Source organism: Xenopus laevis, chromosome 6S (assembly GCF_017654675.1).
Source record: "Xenopus laevis strain J_2021 chromosome 6S, Xenopus_laevis_v10.1, whole genome shotgun sequence".
NCBI classification, from domain to species: Eukaryota; Metazoa; Chordata; class Amphibia; order Anura; family Pipidae; genus Xenopus; species Xenopus laevis.
In genome coordinates, this window is record NC_054382.1 from 1,695,249 (window position 1) to 1,722,738 (window position 27,490).

Below are 27,490 nucleotides of genomic sequence, written 5' to 3' on the forward strand. Positions count from 1 at the left end.
GATGCCTCCTGCAGTTCCTTCTAACATACTGTATGTACTAAACACAGTTTCCAGTTCCCATCACGAGACACAGCCTGAGAAGCCTAATAACTGATACCTGATGAGTTTACACAGTAATGAAGTTAATTGAATAAGCAGTTGTACTAATGGCCACTCTATAGAGCAGGAGTCCCCAACTCAACCAAACCCTTGGATGTTGCTCCCAGTGGCCTCAAAGCAGGAGCTTGTTTTTGAATTCCAGGCTTGGAGGCAAGTTTTGATTGTATAAAAACTAAGTATAGTGCCAAGTAGAGTCTCCTGTAGCTGCCAGTCCACATAGGGGCTACCAAATAACCAATCACAGCCCTTATTTGGCACCCAAGGGACTTTTTCATGCTTGTGTTGCTCCCCAACTCTTTTTACTTTTGAATGTGGCTCACGGGTAAAAAAGCTTGGGGACCCCTGTTATAGTGATTGGTGAATATGCAGAAACGTGAGCTCAGCTCTAAGTGAAGGAAGATAGAAACACAAAATAATTAATTAGTGATTATGCATTTGGGTTAATGTCTACAGCTTTGGGAACATTGGAGTGACGACCCACGACTTTGGTGGTGGAGAAAGTTTTCACAAAACAGTTTTCGCAAGTGGCGAATTGAATTACTGTCAACTTATTTACTACATTACCACAATGAGCTCACGCAGTGGCCACATTCACGCAAACGCCCATCTCATTTGTGAAAAATTTTTGCAATGTGAGTTCGCAAAAAAATGGGAAGAGCAGTGCGATATTTTAGTGCTCCGGAATAAACATGGGGGTGATAGAACCATATGCGGGAAAATATGTGCTGCTCGAACTTTATAAATGACCCCCACTGTGTTGTTGCTATGGTACATGAAGGGGTGTAACTACAGAGGAAGCCCAGGAGCTATAGGGGCCCCAATGAGACCCTAATTTATATACAATATTGGTAAAACAGATCAACCTCTAAACATTTTGAGGGCCTGAAAAATAACTTGCCGTGGGGCCCAGTAATATCTAGTTACAACACTGTTTCTATAATCAAGAAACCCCATTGAACATTCTGTTGTCCGCTGCAGTAAGAACAAAGTCACACAATGGAAAAAGCATGATTGTTATAGTTCAACAAGGACACTGATAAACTACTCACAACCAAGCGAGACGCAGGGGTTCAGATATGGGAGAGCATTAATGCATGTACAAACTGTATCCAGGTTTTCAGGAGTTTAATAAACCACAAACATTCAACAGGTGAAGATGATGATATTTATTTCGATTCATGTGACTAAATGAACAAGTGACTTGTGGGAGGACGTCAGTCAGGAGTTTGATGCGACGATTGGCCGATCACCTTGTCAATCACGGGGCAGTTTTGACCCGGCAGCCCTTCAAATTACCAGGCTTTCCCGGGCAATACCAGACAGGTGGTAACTCTAGTAAATATACCCCATAGTATAACAACCAACTGAGAGGAGCAAGTTATTTGAATACTGGAAAATCCAAGCAGCACTAGGACCATGAAGCTTCTTCCTGCTTGGAGGGGAGGGGCCAGATCACCATTTTGTGGCAGTTACACACACAGAACAGGCAGTGAGTTTTGTTTGTCATAAACTGCCACATGTGAATGGCAGTGCTCCTGGCAGAGACTCTAGCCACTGGCCCCGGGATGAATTGGCCCCAAACTGACTGGTGACAAGAACACTAGGAGCCTGGGAAGCTGATGTGAGGATTGGGGGAAGAATCTGTGGAAAAGGAAGTCCCAGGGAATCGGGAAGTGAGAGGTAAATGATCAGATAGGATCTGTGCAGCCACTGGGACAGAATGTTCTGTTATACAGATAGCTAGAATCTCAGCTGCCATAAAGCAGGACAGGACTGCTGCTTACAATGGGGATCAGATAGGATCTGTGCAGCCACTGGGACAGAATGTTCTGTTATACAGATAGCTAGAATCTCAGCTGCCATAAAGCAGGACAGGACTGCTGCTTACAATGGGGATCAGATAGGATCTGTGCAGCCACTGGGACAGAATGTTCTGTTATACAGATAGCTAGAATCTCAGCTGCCATAAAGCAGGACAGGACTGCTGCTTACAGTGGGGATCAGATAGGATCTGTGCAGCCACTGGGACAGAATGTTCTGTTATACAGATAGCTAGAATCTCAGCTGCCATATAAGCAGGACAGGACTGCTGCTTACAATGGGGATCAGATAGGATCTGTGCAGTCACTGGGACAGAATGTTCTGTTATACAGATAGCTAGAATCTCAGCTGCCATAAAGCAGGACAGGACTGCTGCTTACAATGGGGATCAGATAGGATCTGTGCAGCCACTGGGACAGAATGTTCTGTTATACAGATAGCTAGAATCTCAGCTGCCATAAAGCAGGATAGGACTGCTGCTTACAATGGGGATCAGATAGGATCTGTGCAGCCACTGGGACAGAATGTTCTGTTATACAGATAGCTAGAATCTCAGCTGCCATAAAGCAGGACAGGACTGTTGCTTACAATGGGGATCAGATAGGATCTGTGCAGCCACTGGGACAGAATGTTCTGTTATACAGATAGCTAGAATCTCAGCTGCCATAAAGCAGGACAGGACTGCTGCTTACAATGGGGATCAGATAGGATCTGTGCAGCCACTGGGACAGAATGTTCTGTTATACAGATAGCTAGAATCTCAGCTGCCATAAAGCAGGACAGGACTGCTGCTTACAATGGGGATCAGATAGGATCTGTGCAGCCACTGGGACAGAATGTTCTGTTATACAGATAGATAGAATCTCAGCTGCCATAAAGCAGGACAGGACTGCTGCTTACAATGGGGATCAGATAGGATCTGTGCAGCCACTGGGACAGAATGCTCTGTTATACAGATAGCTAGAATCTCAGGGAATAACGCATAATTTATCTGTCTTATCGTGATGACTATGCCAAACTATAAAAAAATTATGTTTTCCTTTTTATTTGCATCAAATAAAGAAGAGGTAGAGAAGCCTCAGAAGCCAATGATTGTGATTCTTTGGATAAAGACAAGAGACCATTAGACTGTGCAACTTCTCCAACACCAGCAAATCCTCACATTGGAAAGAAACATCTGTATCAGACTCAGAATCACCATCATTACAATGAACATTCCCAACTCCCAGACGGAACTTCCCTCAGTAAGAAAACAATTCGAATGCTCAGAATGTGGGAAAACATTTGCAAAAAAATTTAACCTTCATACTCACCTAAGAGTTCACACAGGAGAGAAACCATTTTGTTGTGCAGAATGTGGCAAATGTTTCATTTCAAAGAGGAACCTTTCCAATCATTACCTATTTCATACAGGGGAGAAATCTTTCACTTGTAAAGACTGCGGCAAAAGCTTCTCTACAAAGGACAGACTTTCTTCTCACAAAAGTGTCCACATAGGAGAGAACCCATTTACATGTACAGAATGTGGAAAACATTTCTCTCATAAGAAAACCCTAAAACAACACACACAACTTCACACAGAAACAAAAACATTTGCATGTACAGAATGTGGGAAAGTCTTTAGTAATAAGAGAAGTCGTCTCTACCCCTACACAACTCACACTGGGGAGAAACCTTTCATATGCAGAAAATGTAAGAATATGTCTCTCCCTGTTCTTTTCTCATGCACAGAATGTGACAAATGGTTCTCTAAAAAGATGTACCTCAAAAGACACCAGAGACTTCACATAAAAAAGGAAACTTTCCCATGTACAGAATGTGACAAACTTTACTTTACAAAGAGCAGACTTGAGAGGCATTATGCTATTCACACAGGGGGGAACCATTTCCCATGCACAGAATGTGGCAAATTAATTGCTACAAAGAACCGCCTTCAGTTGCATTCTATTACCCACACTGGGGAGAAACCATACCTGTGTGCAGAATGTGGGAAGAAATTTACAAAAAAAACCTACCTAAATCTTCATATGAGAATTCATACAGGAGAGAAACCATTTACATGCACAGAATGTGGAAACTGTTTCAAGCTAAAACAAGTCCTTAAAGAACACCAGAGAATTCACACAGGGGAGAGAGCTTTCGCATGCACAGAATGTGACAAAAGATTTACAACAAAAAGCCACCTTCATCGTCATCTGAAAACTCACACAGGAGAGAAACCATTTACATGCACAGAATGTGGGAAAAGTTTTGCAGTAAAATCTCACCTTCGTCATCACCTGAGAACTCACACAGGAGAGAAACCATTTACATGCACAGAATGTGGGAAAAGTTTTGCAGTAAAATCTCACCTTCGTCATCACCTGAGAACTCACACAGGAGAGAAACCATTTGAGTGCACAGAATGTGGGAAACGTTTCATATTAAATGATGCCCTTATAAAACACCAGAGAATCCACACAGGGGTGAAACCTTACTCGTGTGAAAAATGTGGTAAAAAATTTACAACGACATCCCAACTTAATGCGCACCTGAAAAGTCACAAAGTAGAGAAACCATTTGCTTGCACAGAATGTGGGAAAAGTTTTGCAAGTAAATGTCTGCTTCCTAGTCACATCAGAACTCACACAGGAGAGAAACCATTCATATGCACAGAATGTGGGAAAAGTTTTTCAATAAAATCTAACCTTCGTCGTCACCTGAGAACTCACACAGGGGAGAAACCATTTGAGTGCACAGAATGTGGGAAATGCTTCACGGAAAGTGGTACCCTTAGAAAACACCAAACAATTCACACAGGGAAGAAACCATTTGAGTGCACAGAATGTGGGAAACGTTTCAAATCAAATGGTGCCCTTATAAAACACCAGAGAATCCACACAGGGGTGAAACCTTACTTGTGTGAAGAATGTGGTAAAACATTTACAACAACATCCCAACTTAATGCGCACCTGAAAATTCACAAAGTAGAGAAACCATTTGCTTGCACACAATGTGGGAACAGTTTTGCAAGAAAATGTCTGCTTCATAGTCACCTCAGAACTCACACAGGAGAGAAACCACAGAATGTGGGGAAAGTTTTAGCCAAAATACAATCCTTAAAAAACACCAAATAATTCACACGAAGGACAAACCTTTTATATGCACAGAAGAAGGTGAAACATTTTAGGGATAAAGCTGCATTGATGCTCAGCTGAGAATTCACACAGGAGAGAAACCATTCAAGTGGACAGAATGTGACCAACGTTTCACTATATTGGGCACTCAAAGAAAACATTTACATGTATAATATGTTGGAAAGTGTTCTACCTCACATAACTCACAGTGGGGAGAAACCTTTCATATGCACAGAATGTAAGAATATGTCTCTCTCTGTTTTCTTTTCTCATGCACAGAATGTGGCAAACAGTTCTCTAAAAACAAATGCCTTATCAAACACCAGAGAATTCAAATAAAAAGGGAAACTTTACCGTGTACAGAATGTTTCTTGAAACAGGGCAACTTTCAGCAGCATTATATCATCCATACAAGAAAACTACTGAGCTGTTTCCTCTCTTTCACTTGTTTCACCAACCAATTTTTCCCATAGTATGTGACATTTAGAGCCCCCACAATTGAAAAAAGAGCACACAAATGTTTCTCAATCAAATAATCAAGAAAAATGCAAAAGAATTAATCCTATAACTAAATATTGCGCAGTGAGATTGGCTGTTAGAACCCCAGTTCCACTAATATCACTTGCCATTGGATGTGACACATATAAGCAGCATTTGGGAAAGTGCAAGGGGTGGGACTTTATGGTTAGTGGGCAGGGTTTGTATATATTTGGAGTTTTGGAAAAATTGGGACATATCTTTATGTACTCCACATGAAGAAATTCAAAAGAGACTAGAACATGTTAAGATTAACAAAGGTCCGGGGCCAGATGGTATTCATCCCAGGGTAATTAGCGAGCTTAGCTCTGTGATTGGCAAACCTCTTTACTTAATTTTTCAGGATTCATTGAGATTTGGCATAGTGCCGAGAGACTGGCGAATTGCTAATGTGGTGCCTCTATTCAAAAAAGGATCCCGTTCTCAGCCTCAAAACTATAGGCCAGTTAGTCTGACGTCAGTGGTAGGAAAGCTTTTCGAAGGGTTAATAAAGGATAAGATACTGGACTGCATAGCAAATCATAATACTATGAGTGTGTGCCAGCATGGTTTTATGTGTAATAGATCTTGCCAGACTAACTTAATTTCTTTTAATGAGAAGGTAAGTAGAGACCTCAATTCTGGGATGGCAGTGGATGTGATTTACTTAGACTTTGCTAAAGCATTTGATACAGTGCCACACAGAAGGTTACTGGTTAAATGAAGGAATGTTGGCCTGGAACTTAGAATTTGAACCTGGATAGAGAACTGGCTAAAAGATAGACTACAAAGAGTGGTGGTAAATGGAACATTTTCTGATTGGACCAGTGTTGTTAGTGGAGTACCGCAGGGCTCTGTACTAGGTCCCTTGCTTTTCTACTTGTTTATTAATGACCTGGAGGTGCCATTGAAAGTACTGTTTCTATTTGTGCAGATGAGACTAAATTGTGCAGAACTATAGGTTCCATGCAGGATGCTGCCACTTTGCACAGTGATTTGTCTAAACTGGAAAACTGGGCAGCAAACTGGAAAATGAGGTTCAATGTTGATAAATGCAGGTTATGCACTTTGGCAAAAATAATATAAATGCAAGTTATACACTAAATGGCAGTGTGTTGGGAGTTTCCTTAAATGAGAAGGATCTTGGGGTCTTTGTAGATAACAAGTTGTCTAATTCTGGGCAGTGTCATTCTGTGGCTACTAAAGCAAATAAAGTTCTTGTATAAAAAAGGGCATTAACTCAAGGGATGAAACATAATTGTGTCTCTTTATAGGTCCCTGGTGAGGCCTCATCTGGAGTATGGGGGCAGTTTTGGACTCCAGTCCTTAAGAGGGATATAAATGAGCTGGAGAGAGTGCAGAGACTAAGTGCAACTAAACTGGTTAGAGGGAGGGAAGAGTTAAATTATGAGGGGAGACTGACAAGGTTGGGGTTGTTTTCTCTGGGGGAAAAAAGGCGCTTGTGAGGGGACATGATTAGACTTTACAAGTACATTAGAGGACATTATAGACAAATAGCAGGGGACCTTTTTACCCATAAAGAGAATCACGTACCAGAGGCCTCCCCTTCAGACTAGAGGAAAAGAAGTTTCATTTAAAGGAACAGAGTAGGGGGTTCATCACAGTGAGGACAGTGAGGTTGGGGAATGCACTGCCGGGTGATGATTCAGTTAATGACTATAAGAGGGACTTGGATGATTTCTTGGACAGACATAATACAAAGGCTATTGTGATACTAAACTCTATAGTTAGTATAGATATGGGTATATATCATTTATGTGACAGTAGGGAGGGGTGTGTGTATGGGGCTGGGTTTTCATTTGGCGGGGTTGGACTTGATGGACTTTGTCTTTTTTCAACCCAATTTAACTATGTAACTCTGAAGTCACCCATTATTAGTAAATAAGACATTAAGACTCTGGGGCAAATTGAGTAAGGTCTTGCTCTGATGTCCTAATACATTTTTCAATTTTTTAATTGATTGATTCATTATTTTGGGGGATATTCACATTTTCCTTTTTTGAAATGTTGACTTGGACCTACACCCTAGGACTGGGGTGAATTGTGAGTATATTCTCCATGATTAACCTTAATAATATTTGACTTTGAATTATTAATTAGTTTTGCAGTAGTACCTATACATATACATATTTTTTGGCACCAACATAAACGTGACATAATGTTAGGAAATGTAGGGGGGAAGCTGGTTACCCCAAAAAAATGTACAATCTTTTGCAGCCTATCACCCTGAAAAAAGGAAAAGTCGCCAGTGTTTTTTGGGACTATTCAACTATTTTTTGAGGAACTCCTATCTACTCTATTGCACTTCTCCTGGTCTGAGATGGCGAACGCAAGTCTGGCGCAAGAGCTAACGTTCAGTAAAATCCAAATCTTAGTGAATTTGCGCAGTCACGTCCCTTTGCCAGAGCGCAAATTCGCCTGGAGATTGAGTGCGAATGAGCTCCAGCGTCAGTCTCTTGTGCCTTGCAGGTTCCATCATGATCAGGCTTAGAATCACATAAGGACACAAGGAACTGGAGACATCTGGATTTGATGATTAACTTGGTTCTCTTGATGAAACTGGTTACTCTATCACTCTACATCACAACAGTGGCCTCTAGATGATGAGATAACTAATGTATGTAGGGGTTGGACTGACTCTGTTTTCCCTATGGTTCTGAGGAAGGCACATTGTACACTATGTGCTGAATAAGAGTGTGGGTTGGGGGTGAGTCCTGCTCTATGGGTGGGATACACAGTTACCTCTCACCCTCCCTGTATGACTTTATACATTTAGAAATTGGCTCATTTGGTAGAGAGCCCCATACACAGGCAGAAATGGTGCTGACTTGGTCTCAAGTTGCCCAATCACAAGCCTAATGGTGGCCATACACGGGCAGATAAACCTGCCGATATCGGTCGTTTGGACCGATTTGACAGCTTATCTGCCCGTGTATGGGGGCTTCCGACGGGTCTTCCCGATCGATATCTGGCCACGATATCAATTGGGAAGGTTGGATTTTTACCCGACCGACCCTTCGGAGCCGCTTGGCGCATCGTAATTCAATCGTTCGGCCATGCAGTTTAGTGGCATATAGGGGAAAGATCCGCTCGTTTGGCGATGTCGCCAAACGAGCGGATCTTGGAGTCTATGGCCACCTTAAATCTTTCCATGTATGGCCATCTCAACAGATCTGCTGTGCATTGGCCCTCTCTGTCTCAGATGGCAAAACCAGCAATGGGCCTGGCCGGTAAAAATTATGTCTGATCCCAATGTTATTAATAGGGAATAAAGATAAATATATAGGAAGGTCAGTGATCCCAATGTTATTAATAGGGAAAAAAGATAAATATATAGGAAGGTCAGTGATCCCAATGTTATTAATAGGGAATAAAGATAAATATATAGGAAGGTCAGTGATCCCAATGTTATTAATAGGGAAAAAAGATAAATATATAGGAAGGTCAGTGATCCCAATGTTATTAATAGGGAATAAAGATAAATATATAGGAAGGTCAGTGATCCCAATGTTATTAATAGGGAATAAAGATAAATATATAGGAAGGTCAGTGATCCCAATGTTATTAATAGGGAATAAAGATAAATATATAGGAAGGTCAGTGATCCCAATGTTATTAATAGGGGAAAAAGATAAATATATAGGAAGGCCGGTATTTTTTTCCAGAAAAGGTGGCAACCCTACTTACCACTGAGAACAAAAACGTAAAGGTTAAGCTGAGCCTCCCCAAAACTCCCTGTTACATTAAAAAAATAAATACAAAATAATTGTGATTTATAAAAAATGCCTTCATGAGCCGTAACCACTGTGCCTGGTTCTCAAACTCTTAGTTCACCTTAAGTACAAACATATTGGAGCAGATGCACTCTATAGAAGGCTGTCTCCCATTGAAGATGATGGGGAGTTGGAGGAAGTATCCATCCCAGGTATGAAGACCTTCTGTACTACAGCTGCTGTAGTCAATGACAAGATGCCGTTTCTGAGTTGAGACTTAAGGATAAACAATGGTTTGGAACCAGCATCCGTCTTCATTGGCTCAGTGCTAAAATATTCCCTAAATTTCTTGCCCTCTGAAGACTGGCGGTCTACTAGCAAGTAGAGGCTTCAGGAAGGTGTCACATAGACTTTAAATTATTCCAGTGCCTATTAAAGGGTACCTGTCGGGCAAAAATATTATCCTCAACCAAAGGTGTGGACTAATAGAGCCTACACTCCAGTTGGGGTAATAGTAGGGTAAGCGATAGACCACCCACACAGGTAGGGAGCTCCTGCTATGAGCAGTCATATTGGGGCACATGCATGCACATAATGAGCCAGTATTTTTTTTAATACTGTTCAATTATGCATGCACTAGACTAGAGCAATATGTGAAGGTGCTCCTTCCTTTTGGCTGACATCTGGTTCAGCATTAGGTCCTGTGTTTGTGCTCCCAGAACTGCTTGGTCTTTGCTGGGGAGCCACATCCATTGAGAGTAGGACCTGGCATGTAGACTTGGGCGGCACAGTTGATGACATCACTTTGGCACCACATAAGTGACATTGGGTCCCGATCAAGAAAGAACTTTACAGCTAAAAGGCCCAAATCATGATGTATATTAGTGTATTAAGGTCACCAGTAGCCCAAAATATCTCATTTCATACCATGTAATAGTATAAGAATGTTTCACATAAGACTCCACATCACATAGTAACACAGTAACATAGTAAGTTAGGCTGAAAAAAGACACACCATCAAGTTCAACTGTTTGAAATCTATATATAACCTGCCTAACTGATCCAGAGAAAGGAACCCTCCTTTTTTTTCAGTTTGCCTGGATCAACTTGTACTATGAGCTATCTTCCATATCCCTGTATTCCCTCACTTGCTAAACACCATCCAACCCCTTATCTAATGTATCTGTAACTATGTATATATTTATACATAGTTATCATATCACCCCTTAAGCGCCTCTTCTCCAGCGTGAACATCCCCAAGTTGGCCAGTCTTTCCTCATAGCTAAGATTTTCCCTTTACCAGCTTAGTTGCCCTTCTCTGTACCCTGTCTCTGATCGCTAGAGAGCAAAACTGTACTATAAAAGTACAGATAATAGAACTCAACATGAGTTTTTGCAAGTTCAAGTCTACACCAAGTGAGAGATTCACCGTCATGGACTCCATACCCACTATTATGGGTCATCCAGGTGGCTCTCCAAATTGACTTTGCTGAATTGACTTTTGATGCTCACGTTTGTTACTACAATCTTGTAAGTGCGATTTTATTACTAAATACTTAATGCACTACACCAGGGAACGCACACTTATTCTAATTTACCAGTGGTTTGTAACCATCTTGAAACACGTGGAACACAAATGAGGTACATGTTGAGCACTAACACAGATATTTTGTCTCATTGTTTATTCATATACAGTTGAGATAACCATAAAACTTGACTTGAAATTTGACTTGTTGAGGCAATTCATCATGTCCTCACACACCCAGCCAGCTTGGAGATGGAAAGAAGAGGCTTAGTCTCAATGTCCAGGCACAGCTCAGTATAATGGATCCTCCTCAGCATAGACTGAGTCCTTACAGACTGTCTTCCCAACACTGTTGGGTGATGCTTTGGGGAATACTGCAGCACTGGAATGCTCTTGTTAACTGTTCTGACTCCTGTCAATATCTAAGACATAAAACTATTTGTCACTATCTGTTCCTGATTCCTGGGGTTCCTGTTCCCCAACTCCACTAAGGGTATTGGTTAACAAAGAGCACACACTTGATAACAAGACCTTCTGCACCATTTTCCCAGCAGATCCACCCCTTGTAACAAGTGGAGTCCAAAGAGAAACAATTAAGTCTATCCTTTTTATTCTCTTGGTCTGACTCTTACAATGTAACAGGAGTCACTTCTCCTCCAGGATTGTTCCCAACTGACTTGCAACTTTGTTCTAAGAGTCAGGGGCAGAATGTTAATGGACAGACAGACATTTCTGTCAATTGAAATTGCATATTACTATAAGCCTGGCGAGAATGAGAAATAATGGGTATTGGTGGCTTCTGAGATCTATATCTTCTTTCATTTGGCAAAAAATGGGTGGATTTCCCATTTAGAAGACATATCTATCACACATCTACTGCAATAGGTGCATCCAAAAAGGCCCAGTGATTCATTGATTATTTAATTATAAACTGTATTTATATTTGACATGTCAGCCAATGTATTTGTACAGTTTCCACCCTGCTGTTGCCCCACCTACCCCTGCTACAACCTTATGCAGTACACCCAACAATACCTCTTCCATAATGCATTTAAATAATATTTATTTTAAGTCATTGTTTTATTGTATTTGTAGAGAACTGGCATGAAAAAGGGAAGAACTGAAGACTTGTTGCTGCTGGATATTGATTGGTCCCGTTTGGATCAGAGGTCTCCAATAAGAACATAATCAAAATGCATGGATTTAGTTGACATCAAGATGTTCATTACAACCTCAGCCAAATCCAAAGTCTGACAGCAAGGCCCCTATACAATGAATGTTATAGATCATCCAACCAGAAATATTACACAGACAAGAGGTCTTCTGCTCTCAAGACGCACATAAAACACAACACTAACAAGCGATGCCAACATGGTTTGAGGAACAGTAACATTACCCAAAAGTTTAAGAACTTAGATTCAGTATTAAAATCTCTTATAGACAGCAAAAAACTAAACATTGTTGCTAAAACCAACAGTGCTGTGAAAACCCCAAAATGGGAGAGGAGATTTTGTAGCAATAGGGACCTTCTCACCCACCAGAGAATTCACATGAAGAGGACGTTTGTCTGCTCTAGATGTGGGAAATGTTTCTCACACAGGAAGATCTTCACAGCTCACAAATGGCTTCATACTGGGAGGAAACCATTCACCTGCGCTGAATGTAATAAGGGCTTCTTATGGAACAGGGACCTTCTGACACGGCCGGCACCCAATACCAGAACAGGTGCCAAGTACCCTGGTCTCGGCTCGGCTTCACCAGTAGTGTGACCACCGTTGGGCTTCGGGAGGAGCCCTCAGCTTACTTAGGTGCCACCTGGACTTAACGAGGGGTACAAGGCGAGATGTTCTGGCTGGCAGAGGGGCACGGCAGGTAGATAGTCTTTTGGGCCGAAGGTCACGGTACAAATGGAGCAGGCAAGAGAATCGTCAGACAGGCAGGGTCGAGGCAGGCAGATATCAAGAATCATCAGGCAGGCAAGGGTCAAACCGGGTAATCAAACAGATGGGGTCAGGCAGAAAGAGTAGTCGAGATGCAGGCAAAGGTCAGGATTCGGATATCAGAATAGTCAGGAACAGGCAGGGATCAAAACCGGAATAACAGATACAAGTTTCACAGGAACAGACAGCACAAGGCTTCAGGAACCACCAGAATCAAGATTCTATCACAGGCACTGGCTGGGAGTAAGAATGGGCCTTAAATACCTCTGAATTTCGCGCCAAAACGTGCGCCAATGCGCGCTGGCGTAATCGCGCCAGCGCGCCTGTACCTTTAAGAGGTGCCCAGGCGCGCCACGCGCGCCCTAGAGAACCAAGATGGCGCCGGCGCCCACGCCGCCACACCACTAGACCACCAGGTAATTTTATTACACCTTCAGAGACATAAAAAGGACCATGAAATGAGGAAGATGGAGATCAGTCATCTTGGGACTCACTCAAGGAAATCTTTACATCTACAGTGAGTACAGGGCAAGATGCCAAAAGAAGAGCATGTCTAAAACTCACACAAAAGACAAGACCTGTATCTGCACTGAGTGTAGGGAAAGCTTCAGCCATAGGAGTCAACTCAAAGTCCATCTTCAAATTCATGTAGAGAGAGAAGCCCTTTGTTTGTACTGAGTGTGGAAAAGGCTTCAGACAAAAGAAAGCTCTGAAATATCACCTCGGGACAGACAGAGAACTAGGTCTTGGACCCCATGTCTGTACTGAGTGTGGAAAACATACAAATATAGTTGTGAATTTAATGCTCATCTTCATAATCACACCGGAGTGAAGTCTTTTGCCTGCAGTGAGTATGGGAAAACGTTTAGTTGTAAGTCTTCACTCGCTATTCACCTTAAATATCACACAGGATAGACACCCATGTCTGTTTGTGCTCCCCCAGACTAGCAATGTGTGTGCAGTTGTACAGCTGAACTAACAGTCCCCTGGAGTTGCTGGTTATCTCTCCAATACCAAACTGAAACAACCAGCATCTGGGGGGCTTGGTACATAATCGAGAAGAAAGTGCTACTCTGCAGGGAACCATTAGCTAAGTCTGTTAGTGGGGGTAGTAATGAATAATACCCCCAGCTGTCCTTAGGCTAGGGCCAGAAAGGGCCAAACTCCACAGGCAGATGTCAGCTCCTTGCCAATAGCAGTGTCCTCTTCTTGTTTCACATCAGAAGTCTTGTGTTGGAGTGATCTGGGCCAAGAAACATGAGAGTTTGTTGCTCCCCAACCCCTCGGATGTTGCTCCCAGTGGCCTCAAAACAGGTGCTTATTTTTTTAATTCCGGAGACAAGATTTAGTTGTATAAAACCAGATGTACTGACCAACAGAGTCTCCTGTAACTGCCAGTCTGCATAGGGGCTACCAACTGTCAATCACAGCCCTTAGTTGGCTCCCCAGGAACTTTTTCATGCCTGTGTTGCTCTCCAACTCTTTTTTCATTTGAATGTGGTAAAATGTTTTGTCAGGATTCACAACCCCCAACTCCTTAAGTCCTTCAAAGGATCCAGTTACAACCCCCCCCCCCACACACACACACGTGATTCCCAGCATTCATGGAGAGAGGGAAAGGAAGTCCTCAGCAGGAAGTGCAGGGGAAATGCCAATAATGATCCTGAGAGCAGCCGTACACATGGACACACACAGATTTCATGAAACGTGTGGACAGAGCTGGGAAGTGCTATGAAGGCTCTTTAGACACATTTTGGACAGGAGGAGGAGGAAGATCACGCAGGAGAATGGATCTCTGGATCAGTAAGTTTCCCGCAATCCATGTGCTAATTATGAATGTGCCCAGTGCATGGGGGTATATTGTGTCTATATATTGTCTGTTCTCCCACAACCAGCAGGACATTTGCCTCCATTAAAATCATATTGCTGCCCAATGGGGCTGATTTTAATCCTTTATCAGACACTGCCTCTCCCTCCTCCCTAATCAAGTCCCAGCAGAACTCAGTATTTGTTGTTTTGTCTGGTACCGACCTCACATACTGGTACGGTTGCCACCTTTTCTGGAAGAAAATATCGGGCTTCCTATATTTTTCAGTTTTTTCTCTGTAAATAACATTTGCATTGAGCAACATTTTTACCGGCCAGGTGGCAACCCTACATACTGGTCACTTTATAATCTGCTGCTGCCTATAGGCAACTGACACTTAGTATGGGTATTTAATAACTGATCCTGACTAAATCATGCCACCAAATATACTTATAATGTACTGGTATTTATAACATAATCCCTTATTTTTACTGCTAATATAAATAGTATGTGAGGTGGGAGCATGCACTGGGTTATTACTAATGCAGTTGGACTGTATAGAGGGGCAGGGACTGATAGAGAGGGGAGACTGTGGGACTGGGGGTTAATCCTGCTGCAGGGACTGATAGAGAGGGGAGACTGGGGGTTAATCCTGCTGCAGGGACTAATAGAGAGGGGAGACTGGGGGTTAATCCTGCTGCAGGGACTGATAGAGAGGGGAGACTGGGGGTTAATCCTGCTGCAGGGACTGATAGAGAGGGGAGACTGGGGGTTAATCCTGCTGCAGGGACTGATAGAGAGGGGAGACTGGGGGTTAATCCTGCTGCAGGGACTGATAGAGAGGGGAGACTGGGGGTTAATCCTGCTGCAGGGACTGATAGAGAGGGGAGACTGGGGGTTAATCCTGCTGCAGGGACTGATAGAGAGGGGAGACTGGGGGTTAATCCTGCTGCAGGGACTGATAGAGAGGGGAGACTGGGGGTTAATCCTGCTGCAGGGACTGATAGAGAGGGGAGACTGGGGCTTAATCCTGCTGCAGGGACTGATAGAGAGGGGAGACTGGGGCTTAATCCTGCTGCAGGGACTGATAGAGAGGGGAGACTGGGGGTTAATCCTGCTGCAGGGACTGATAGAGAGGGGAGACTGGGGGTTAATCCTGCTGCAGGGACTGATAGAGAGGGGAGACTGGGGGTTAATCCTGCTGCAGGGACTGATAGAGAGGTCGAGACTGGGGGTTAATCCCGCTGCAGGGACTGATAGAGAGGGGAGACTGGGGGTTAATCCTGCTGCAGGGACTGATAGAGAGGGGAGACTGGGGGTTAATCCTGCTGCAGGGACTGATAGGGGAGACTGGGGGTTAATCCTGCTGCAGGGACTGATAGAGAGGGGAGACTGGGGGTTAATCCTGCTGCAGGGACTGATAGAGAGGGGAGACTGGGGGTTAATCCTGCTGCAGAGACTGATAGAGAGGGGAGACTGGGGGTTAATCCTGCTGCAGGGACTGATAGGGGAGACTGGGGGTTAATCCTGCTGCAGGGACTGATAGAGAGGGGAGACTGGGGGTTAATCCTGCTGCAGGGACTGATAGAGAGGGGAGACTGGGGGTTAATCCTGCTGCAGGGACTGATAGAGAGGGGAGACTGGGGGTTAATCCTGCTGCAGGTACTGATAGAGAGGGGAGACTGGGGGTTAATCCTGCTGCAGGGACTGATAGAGAGGGGAGACTGGGGCTTAATCCTGCTGGCAGGGACTGATAGAGAGGGGAGACTGGGGGTTAATCCTGCTGCAGGGACTGATAGAGAGGGGAGACTGGGGGTTAATCCTGCTGCAGGGACTGGTAGAGAGGGGAGACTAGGGGTTAATCCTGCTGCAGGGACTGATAGAGAGGGGAGACTGGGGGTTAATCCTGCTGCAGGGACTGATAGAGAGGGGAGACTGGGGGTTAATCCTGCTGCAGGGACTGATAGAGAGGGGAGACTGTGGGACTGATAGAGAGGGGAGACTGGGGGTTTCATAGTTACATAGTTTGATCAGAAGAAGATAACCTTATCGTTTGTGTTCTACCCTAGAGAAGCCATGACTGTAACTAGGGGTAGGCAGAAGAGGCAGTTGTCTAGGTCACAATAATAGGGGGGCACTTGGCACTACCTCTAACATTGTCTTCTGCCTGCTCCCAGCCGGATTCGCACCTCTTACTCCCCTCCCTCTTTTCACATTATCTTTCCCTCCGTTGCGTTCTCTTATCCTGGTCTCCTTTGATCCACATCTCTGCTGTTCAAATGTTACATTTGGAATGGATCAGAAGCTGCAACTTCTAGATGTTTTTTTTTTTTTAACTCTGATGAAGTTCTGATGAAACGCGCTGGTAGCCCTCTGGCTCATACATTGTCGAGGGATACTGTCCTATGTGTGGCCTCGATATCTGTAGACAGAGAAATCTTATTGCCTGTAGACCTTTGGAATTGTTTGAGAAGCCATACAGTCTATAGCAAATTGTACATGCAATTTTAAATATTTATCAATCAACTATTGAATGGAACAATGTAGAAACCCAGTTTCCTCATCTCCCAACCTTCTGCTCCATCTACACAACCCAACTCTTCCCTATGTTTCTCGGGATCTCAGACTCACAAACTTCTTCCCCTGTGCAACATGATCAGTACACCCAACAAGGTATTAAATTCTCTTCCTTTTACTGTTCAGATCTTCTCTTCAAATAATTTTCATTTTCGTTACATTATTAATTTTCCAGAGAACTGGCCTGACAAAGAGAAGAATTGGAGCCTCCATGCTGCAGGATATCGATTGGTCCCGTTTGGATCAGAGATCTCTAATAGGAACATAACCAGATCTGCTGGATTTCATTCAAATCAAGATGTTCATCACAGCCTCAGCCAAATGCAAAGCCAGACAACCAGCTTGCTGGACAATAAAGGTGGTAGGTCATCCAACCAGAATTATTTCAAAGACATGAGTTCTTCTGTTCTCAATGAGACCATAGAACGCAACACTAACAAGCAATGTCAACATGGCTTTAGGGAGAGTAAACGTTCTCAAAACCTTAAGAGCTTAGATTCTTTCATTAATAAGATGACTCCAAGTAGCAAAAAACTAAACATTGTCTCTAAAATAAGCAGCACTTTTAAACCTTTTATCTGCCCAAAATGTAAGAGGAGATTCTGCAGCATTCAAAACCTTCACACCCACCAGAGAATCCACACGGGGAGGAGATTTGTCTGCTCTAAATGTGGGAAATGTTTCTCACACAGGAAGATCCTCACAGCTCACAAATGGCTTCATACTGGGAGGAAACCATTCACCTGCGCTGAATGTAATAATGGCTTTTTATGGAACAGGGACCTTCAGGAACATGAAAAGGACCATAAAAATGGGAAGATGAACATCAGTCATCCTGAGACTCAATCACAAGGAAATTCTTACCACTACACTGAGTACAGGACAAGCTGCCGGAATAAGAGCATGTGTAAAACTCCGTTTAAGACTCACACAAAAAACAAGACTTGTATCTGCTCTGAGTGTGGGAAAAGCTTCAGACATAGGGGTCAACTCAATGTCCATCTTCGAATTCATACAGGAGAGAAGCCCTTTGTCTGTACTGAGTGTGGAAAAGGTTTCAGAAAAAAGTATAAACTGAAAAATCATCTTGGGACCCACAGAGAAGGCCGACCTCATGTCTGTACTGAGTGTGGGAAAACATACAAGCATAGAAGTGGACTAAGTGCTCATCTTCACAGTCACACTAGAGTGAAGCCTTTTGCCTGCAGTGAGTGTCGCAAAACCTTTCATTGTAAGACTCAACTCAATATTCATCTTAGATATCACACAGGAAAAACGTTCCCTTGCACAGAGTGTGATAAAACCTTTACACAAAAGAAAAACCTCAAAAGGCACCAAATGATCCACACGGGGGAGAAACCATTCGAGTGCACAGAGTGTGGGAAAGGCTTCAGGGAAAAAAGAAAACTGCAGTTACATTGTCTCATTCATTCTGGCCTGAAACCTTTTGAGTGTTTGGAGTGTGGCCGACAGTTTCGATGGAAACAAGGGTTTGAATATCACCAGTTAAGTCACACCGGGGAAAGACCATATGAGTGTAGTGAGTGTGGGAGAGGCTTTAAATCTAGTGGTGACCTTGGTCTACATGTACGCATTCACACAGGGGAGAAACCATTTATCTGTAATGAGCGTGGGAAAAACTTTAAGGATCCTGGTGTCCTTGATAGACATCTTCACATTCACACAGGGGAGAAACCATTTATCTGTAATGAGCGTGGGAAAAGCTTTAAGGATCCTGGTGTCCTTGATAGACATCTTCACATTCACAAATTGGAGAAACCTTTTGTTTGTGTCGAGTGCGGGAAAAGGTATCGGGAATTATGTTTACTAAGGTCTCATCTTCAGACACACATCAGAATAGAGAAGTTTGTGTGCCCAGAGTGTGGCAAAGGTTACATATCAAATAGATGTTTTGAAACTCATCTTCTCACTCATACAAGATAGACATATTTTCTGGACCCCTGTGTGAGGAACATTTTCAAAATGTTGGAGAAATAAGAAGGTCCTGTCCTGAGCCCGACTGGCAAAAAGCTGAAGGATGACAGCGTATCTGGGAGTTGTGGTACAATATACTTTATAGTCCTACTTTATATAAATATTGCCCCTTTGACTTTATGTTGCCTCATGCCCCTTATATGTGCAAGACCTCAACATCAGCAGATAATAAGGAAGGTGGCCCTTCCAGACTACAATATACAGAAAGCTCAGTGATGACCAAGGCAGGAATGTAGGTTTCCATATTATGAGGTCCCCTCTCTGTACATAGAGTTCATCATGCTCAGCATCCAGTGATGCCAGGTAAGGTTTATTTCACAAAGTCTATTTCCAAGTATATATAATATTATGGGTTAGCCGGCATCTATAATTTGCAGGGGTTCAAGTATTTTCATATGTGTTGGTCCTGTAGTGGTCTTGGGTTGCTGCACCCACTTAGACACACACAAGTGCCTATCGTTTGAGATCATATGTCATTTTATTTAAGATTTAGACCAATGATCCCAAACCAGTGGCTCTGGTGCAACATGTTGCTCCCCAACCCCTCGGATGTTGCTCCCAGTAGCCTCAAAGCAGGTGCTTATTTTTGAATTCCATAATTGGAGGCAAGTTTTAGTTGAATAAAATTTCAGGTGTTCTGCCAAACAGTTTTCTGTAGACTGCCAGGCTACCAAGTGGCCAATCACAGACCTTATTTGGCAACCCAGGAATATTTTTATGCTTGTGTTGCTCCCCAACTCTTTCTACATCTGATGGTGGCTTATGGGTAAAAAAGGTTGGCGACCCCCAGTTTAGATTCATGATTTTCTTTTTTTGTACCAAAAAGTGTGCCAAGCGTTGTGTGTTTTCAATCTGACTATTGTGCAGCTCTCTTGATTTTTGTAAAATAAAAAATCTGCTGAATGATTTCCATTCTTTTTATTTGTCACTTCATTTTCAGTGAGTTTTCCTCTTGTGTAAAAATGTGGGGGTTTAGGCGCATGTTGTGGAATTTGTCAAAAGGATCATAAAGGTACAGCACTGTGTGCACAAACAAGGCTATATATACAGTAATAAAGATATATGTAAAAGTGCATGATACTGTTATTGTACATGTAACACGAGCACAAACCTTTGAATACAGACATTTGATGTTGTGGTTGATCTGGGGGCACTAACACAGGTCAGCAGGAATCTGAAACGGAGTGTACTATCTGCACCTACTCAATCCTCTACACAGTGCCCTATTGGCCAATTATGGACTGGATTTTGACATTACATTTTTTTTATTGGACCCAGTTATTACATATAATAAATCAACAACCTATCTGCCCATTAATGAGGCCCACCAATCCACCTACCTTGCTAATAACTGGGAGAAAATTGGCCAAGCATCAATTGGGGTGAGGACCACATTGGCTCAATGATGCTGTACTCACCATAATGGCCTGCATCCCTAAGAGCCAAATAATAAGGTCAGTCCCATATTGTCCACCTTAAAGGGAAAGATTTACTCGCTTGATGACCTTACCAAACAAGCAGTGGGCACTGCTATTTAATTTGTTCTCATTGACTTCTGAGACCTTGGTGTAAAATGTTACTACTTAAGTTTTGAAACTGGGTTGAGTGGGTTCATATATGATCTCTGCTTATTAGATATATCTGTATGAGAGCCCTTATTATCTGCCCCCTCAGTATCAGCTGTCTCTCTGACCTCATTATCTGCCCCCTCGGTATCCTCCTCCTCAGTATCACATTCCCCCTCATTATCTGCAGCTCCATGTGATTCCCGTTCCTGTAGGACAGTGAGTGGATCTGCCATGTTGCACAGCTCCTCAATGTGACGGATCTTCCTGGACAGCTCGTCCTTCTTTATTTCCAGCTGCTCCATCAGATCAGTGAGTGTGAGTGAGAGCTTCTCTTTCTGGCTGGAGATGTCACTCAGGAGTCTCTTCTCTAGGGCTTCCAGCTGTTCCCTGATGTCTCTAAACAGGGCAGTGACTCTCTCTGTCTCACCAGCTGCTTTTTCTGCCACTTCTCTCCTGCGCTCCTGCAGTCTCTGGGCTCCTCTCTCTGTCTCCTCTCTCTCTGGCCTCAGTTTCTCCACAACTTTCCTCAGTGTCTCTTTCTTCTTCTCAGAGGCCTCACTCAGCAGCTCCACCCTGTGGCCCCTGTGCTCTCCGGCCAGACAGCAGGACACACAGATACAGGCCTCGCAGCAGTAATACTCCAGGATCCGCTTATGTACAGAACATTTTCTATCCATGAAGGAATCTTACATGGGGGCTAGACATGTCAGTTTCCCAGGTGCCCCCAGTCATGTGACTTGTGCTCTGATAAACTTCAATCGCTCTGTACTGCTGTGCTGCCCCCCCCTTCCAGCAGCCCATCAGCAGAACAATTGGAAGGTAACCAGATAACAGCTGCCTGGTAGATCTAAGAACAACACTCAATAGTAAAATCCAGGTCCCACTGAGACACATTCAGTTACATTGAGTAGGAGAAACAACAGCCTGCCAGAAAGCAGTTCCATCCTAAAGTGCTGGCTCTTTCTGAAATCACATGACCAGGCAAAATGAGCTGAGATGCACCTACACACCAATATTACAACTAAATACACTTGTTGGTTCAGGAATGACATTTTATAATGTACAGTGAATTATTTGCAGTGTAAACAGTGTCATTTAGAAATAAAAACTACACCATAAAAATCATGACAGAGTCCCTTTAAGGCAATGGGAATTATTCCAGGGTTTCCTAATTATTTATTATTCTGGCTTTTAGACATTGTATGTCCATGTTGCCTTTGATCTGGCTGAATCTACAGCATATAGTTTTAAATTGTCATTTTATTTTACAATTCATATTATTTCAAGCATCGGGCTCCAATATGACATTTATAAGTACTATTAACGCCTATGTTATAATATCAGCAAGAAATGACAAACTGAATAAAGTGTACAATAGAAATCTGGCTCTCGCACACCCTTGGAGAAGATTACTATAATGATGTCTGGTGCACAATGGTAGAGCTCCGGCGACCCCAAATTTAATCTAGAAGTAAAACAATCCAAAGGCACACATACGATTGCGAAGTTCAATTCAACATTTAAAGAGGTGTAATGACAGCGATTGGTTAATGCTGATTAGGTTCAATTAAAGTCCATTAAAGTGAAAATCCAATGAAGTGTTAGTCCTTGGGTCATGTGATAAAGAAAGATGGAAAAAAAAAGGTTCCAGTTACCTAGAATCAAAAAAAGAAAATAGTACAAGATAATGAAAAATTAATTAAAAAGTGATTTTTTTTAAATACATTTACTTTTGAAATCTGACATGGGGCTAGACATATTGCCAGTTCCCCAGGTGCCCTCAGTCATGTGACTTGCAAATTGTCATGATATCCCCTCCTTCCTTCACTCCCCAGCAGCCCATTAGAAGCCTATCAAGGGTCGAATTTCGAATGTATGTGAGTTTCTAAAAACTCTAAGGAGCCAAACACATGTATTTTTGTGGGTGCACTTAGAGTATTCACATTACCCAACCTGACCTCATCAGTGACTGCCCTATTCAGTGCATTAGTTATTTAAAGGGATTCGGTCATGATTTTTATGGCTTACTTTTTATTTCTAAATTACATTGTTTACATTGCAAATAATTCATACTACTATTTCAAATGTTATTCTTGAACCAATGTATTTTTTTTTAGCTGTAATATTGGTGTGGAGGCGCCATCTCTGTGCTTTGTGCCTGATTTTGAGCTTTGAGAAGGAGCTAGCACTTCAGGATGGAACTGCTTTGAGACATCTATTGTTTCTTCTCTTCCCATTGAAGTATACAACGACTTGGGTCGGGCTCCCCACCTAGTGGTAGACATGAGAATAGCATCCAAGCAGGAAAAAAGGAGTATTCCGATTTGGTGCTATTCTCATGTCTACCACTAGGTGGGGGATAGGGAGTAATTTTGGCAATGCAAACAAATCCTTCAGAAGAGGTGCCAGACAGCTGCTATCTGGTTAGCTGCCCATTGTTCTGTTGTTAGGCTACTGGGGGAAGGGGGTGATATCACTCCCAGTTGCAGCACAGCAGTAAAGAGTGATTAAAGTTTATCAGAGCACAAGTCACATGACCTGAGGGCTTATGGGAAACTAACAATATGTCTAGCCCCATGTCAAATTTCAAAATTAAATATAAAAAAATCTGTTTATATTTCAGTGTAGAATTCTGCTGGACCAGCAGTATTATCTGGAGTGTTTTGTAAAAAAAAAAACATGTTTTCCCGCGACAGTATCCCTTTAAAGGGATACTGTCATGGGAAAAAATTTTTTTTCAAAATGAATCAGTTAATAGTGCTGCTCCAGCAGAATTCTGCACTGAAATCCATTTATCAAAAGAGCAAACAGATTTTTTTATATTCAATTTTGAAATCTGACATGGGGCTAGACATATTGTCAATTTCCCAGCTGCCCCAAGTCATGTGACTTGTGCTCTGATAAACTTCAATAACTCTTTACTGCTGTACTGCAAGTTGGAGTGATATCACCCCCTCCCTTTCCCCCCCAGCAGCCAAACAAAAGAACAATGGGAAGGTAACCAGATAGCAGCTCCCTAACACAAGATAACAGCTGCCTGGTAGATCTAAGAACAACACTCAATAGAAAATCCCATGTCCCACTGAGACACATTCAGTTACATTCTGAAGGAAAAACAGCAGCCTGCCAGAAAGCATTTCTCTCCTAAAGTGCAGGCACAAGTCACATGACCAGGGGCAGCTGGGAAATTGACAAAATGTCTAGCCCCATGTCAGATTTCAAAATTTGATATAAAAAAATCTGTTTGGTCTTTTGAGAAATGGATTTCAGTACAGAATTCTGCTGGAGTAGCACTATTAACTGATGCGTTTTGAAAAAATACATGTTTTCCGATGACAGGATCCCTTTAACTGAACAGGAAGCCAAGATTAATGAAGGTTTTGACTGAGGTTCTTTCTGAGAGTAGCAGAAAAGCATAATTTGACAAAAAAAAGCTAATTACATTGCACATTCTTGGTTTCATAAGTTCATGAACACTAAATACAATTAGTTTAAGAGGAATACATAAAGGAACATGAGGCAAATGTAATCAGTGAACAAGGGTCGTTATTTGTAGTCTTCAAGGATTGTACCAGAGTTGTGTATCAGGACCAGTCTCCTCGAACTGTCTCACTTGCTAAAGAAGCGTCTAGCGTTACCTGAAACCATCTATTGTATCTTCCAGCACACAATGTTTGGGGGAGAATTTCATATCCTTAAAGTTACCAATGGACCAAATGAATTAACCAATCAATAAATATCTGTATCTGGAGATGTAACCTCCATTCTCCTAAACTCATCCTGAACTCAAGGGATGCTGATACTGTACATATTCGCCAAATCCCACTTATTGCAGATATTTAATCACATTCTAGCATGGGTCTGAATATTCCCACCTGCAGGTATTCCCACCTGAAACTTATAGAGTTCGCTGATTTCCCAGGGCCCTTTTGGAAGTAATAATGTTCCTATGAAAAACTCTTTCTTTCTTTCTTTCTCAGATACCGGCCAGCAATGCATTTGGTCCACATTCAGTGACAATATTTGCTTCTGGTGCCATAAACTCAATTTCTACATTAGATCACACATTTTGTGCATGAAGTACACACATTATTAAATATGGCTCCTTCTAAAACTCATTGAACCAAAGCTTCACATCCAGGCCTCAACCATAATTATAGTTATGATTCCAAGGGTTTCTAAACATCAAGGGTATAAAAAGTTTGACAATCCTCCACAGCAAATTATGACAATAACCATAACTGGAAATATCAAAGTAGCACTTTAGGCTCAAAATGAAAGCAGTGGCATCTCCTATTATGTATTTAGATCAATGAACCACCTAAAAAGGTGAGAGCGTTTGGTGGAACCTCTACAAATTCTCTTTATGTTTGAGACAATAGTCAGGGTGGGGTTGATTGACTTCCTGCTCAGCACCTCATCTCCATAATTACTCTCATATGCAAATAGCACAGACAACCCATAACAATGGGAATTATAAGGGAGGAGCTGGGGATATAAAGGAACGGAACCTTCCCAGAATCTTTATTGGTGTCTATGGAATAGACAGAAGGGAGAAGTAGTATAAAGAGTTGGGAAATATCTCCAAGGAGAAGTTTCCTAGGAAAGTCTCTGCTGAGGACGTACTGGGGAATGTAAAGAATTTATTCCTTATTCAGACACTGGTAATTATACTGGGGATTCCTTGTTTGTTTTTATTATTTTGTTTCTATGTTCTAATAAAGTTTGTTCATAGTGTTTATAGGAAGATAAAACTTTACTAGCATGGACATTCTTCTTTCTACAGAACAAATCTGGTCTTCCAGTTCTAAACCTCTTGGTCTCATTATGGCTTTTATATGAAAGCACTCGGTTAGATGTACCAAGAAGCTATAAAAGACATTTTACTTTTTATGACCAATTATTTTGTTTATTTGATATTAGGGAACTGTCCTGAGAAAGGGAAGCGGAACATCAGCGCTGCGAGATATTGTTTAGTTCCTATAAGGATCTGAGATGTCCACGATGAAGAAGATCAGAGGTGACAGAAATGAAAATATTCAGGCAAACCTCAGCCAAACCCAGATGTCTCAGGAGTTTTGTGCGGATGGGAAATCTCCTGTTCTGAGAACACAAGAGGGTCAAAATACTAATGCAAAAGATATTAGAATGTCATTTGACTGTAGAGAATGTGGAAAAAGCTTCAGGAATCAGTCTAAGCTTAAAACCCATTTTCTATGCCACACAGGTGAGAACCCATTTGTCTGCACCGAACGTGGGAAACGTTTTAGGGCTAAAAGTGAACTGAACATTCATAATAATTTACATACAGGAAAGACTTTCCCCTGTACAGAGTGTGGCAAATCCTTTGCAGCAAAGAAGAACCTGAAAAGACACCAAATGATCCACACTGGGGAGAGACCGTTTGAATGTCCTGAGTGTGGGAAAGGCTTCATGAATTCACATCATCTCAAATCTCATGTTTTGATTCACACAGGAGAGAAACCTTTTGCCTGTACTGAGTGTGGGAAAAGCTTCAGGAAAAAGTGTGATCTTAAATGTCACTTTCAAGTTCACACAGGAGTGAACCCATTTGTCTGCACCGAATGTGGGAAACGTTTTAGGGCTAAAAGTGAACTGAACATTCATAATAATTTACATACAGGAAAGACTTTCCCCTGTACGGAGTGTGGCAAATCCTTTGCAGCAAAGAAGAACCTGAAAAGACACCAAATGATCCACACTGGGGAGAAACCACACGAGTGCACAGAATGTGGGAAACAATTCCTGGAGAAAAGTAAACTACAGAGACATTATCGAAGTCATACTGGAGTCAAACCATTCAGCTGCTGTGAGTGTGGAGAACAGTTCACATGGAAACAGCAGCTAAAGTATCACCAACTGAGTCACACTGGGGAGAGGCCATTTGTGTGCCCTGAGTGTGGGAAAAGCTACAAGGAACAGACTTGCCTCAATAGTCATATTCGGAGGCACACAGGAGAAAAGCCTTTTGTATGTACTGAGTGCGGGGAAAAATACAAGGACGCAAGTACATTGAAGAACCATCTTGAGCTTCACATTAGAGGAAAGTAATTTGGTCATTGTAATTCTGGGGAAGCTACAAATCTTGACTTTGATCTTCAGATTTACAAAGGGGAGAAATGCTAACTTTTCACGTCATAAGGAGTTTCCATGATCCAGAACTACAGTTTCACTTCGACAAAAGATCTTCCCTATATACACCATATCATGACTACTCTTAGGGGGAAGTTTAGAGTTTATAAAGGTTGTATGGATTCTACAGTTCCATGAAAGGTTTTGGGAAGAACTTGCATTTTATTTAAACCTTTGAAATAATCTAAGAGAGGAAGGAGCACATATTTATGCACAATTATTCCCTGTAACCCCACTTGTAAGGTGCCTTGTAGATCCTCCATGCAAATCTATAGAATGCAACATCTTCCATCTGAGACAAAGGTTCCCAACAGTGTATGAGGGGTCAGAAGTGAAGGGATCGAGTTGGACACCTCCCCAATACATTGCGTGTGTTATTTTATACTGCATGGATTCATCTCTAACATTTCAGAACTTTAAAAGATAATGTTTATAATTACTTTCTGTGTCTAGAAAGTATTTGCATTCAAATAAATGGGAATCACACTACCTATGGCAGGGACTGACGAGTTTACAGGGCCCTAACCCATAGGGGACTTGATCCTTAACCCAGTGCCTGTCTAGGCCCCCTAGGTGATTGGTCTTGCCAACTAAGTAGAATGCGGCCATAAAAAATTCAAAAAGCTCACTATATTTGTA

General features: G+C 42.3%; 3 protein-coding genes and 1 long non-coding RNA gene across 6 annotated transcripts; 3 read left to right on the forward strand and 1 right to left on the reverse strand.

The window, feature by feature from the left end:
- Positions 1-1,534: 1,534 nt before the first annotated feature.
- Positions 1,535-5,389, forward strand: LOC108695519 (gastrula zinc finger protein XlCGF57.1-like). 2 transcript variants are annotated; one of them, XM_041568143.1, is made up of 2 exons: positions 1,535-1,779; positions 2,983-5,389. In XM_041568143.1, exon 2 carries the CDS (start codon positions 3,129-3,131, stop codon positions 5,034-5,036), a length of 1,908 nt encoding a protein of 635 aa, XP_041424077.1. In that variant the 5' UTR covers positions 1,535-1,779; positions 2,983-3,128; the 3' UTR covers positions 5,037-5,389. The 2 variants fall into 2 exon arrangements, with proteins under 2 accessions (XP_041424077.1, XP_041424078.1); XM_041568144.1 differs by having other exon boundaries at positions 2,988-5,389.
- A 5,562-nt stretch (positions 5,390-10,951) lies between these two features.
- On the reverse strand, positions 10,952-17,961 carry LOC121395210. Its single transcript, XR_005962336.1, has 2 exons — positions 17,919-17,961; positions 10,952-12,502 (listed from the first exon to the last, which is right to left on the reverse strand). It is a non-coding gene; the product is annotated as an uncharacterized LOC121395210 (long non-coding RNA).
- On the forward strand, positions 14,311-20,036 carry LOC108695521 (gastrula zinc finger protein XlCGF57.1-like). Of its 2 annotated transcripts, XM_041568147.1 has the most exons (3): positions 14,311-14,554; positions 17,311-18,820; positions 18,905-20,036. In XM_041568147.1, the coding sequence occupies exons 1-3, from the start codon at positions 14,452-14,454 to the stop codon at positions 19,077-19,079; spliced, it is 1,788 nt and encodes a 595-aa protein (XP_041424081.1). In that variant the 5' UTR covers positions 14,311-14,451; the 3' UTR covers positions 19,080-20,036. The 2 variants fall into 2 exon arrangements, with proteins under 2 accessions (XP_041424081.1, XP_018079574.1); XM_018224085.2 differs by having other exon boundaries at positions 14,312-14,554; positions 17,311-20,036.
- Positions 20,037-25,206: 5,170 nt separating this feature from the next.
- On the forward strand, positions 25,207-27,490 carry LOC108695555 (gastrula zinc finger protein XlCGF8.2DB-like). Its single transcript, XM_018224138.2, has 2 exons — positions 25,207-25,362; positions 25,622-27,490. Exon 2 carries the CDS (start codon positions 25,694-25,696, stop codon positions 26,768-26,770), a length of 1,077 nt encoding a protein of 358 aa, XP_018079627.1. The 5' UTR covers positions 25,207-25,362; positions 25,622-25,693; the 3' UTR covers positions 26,771-27,490.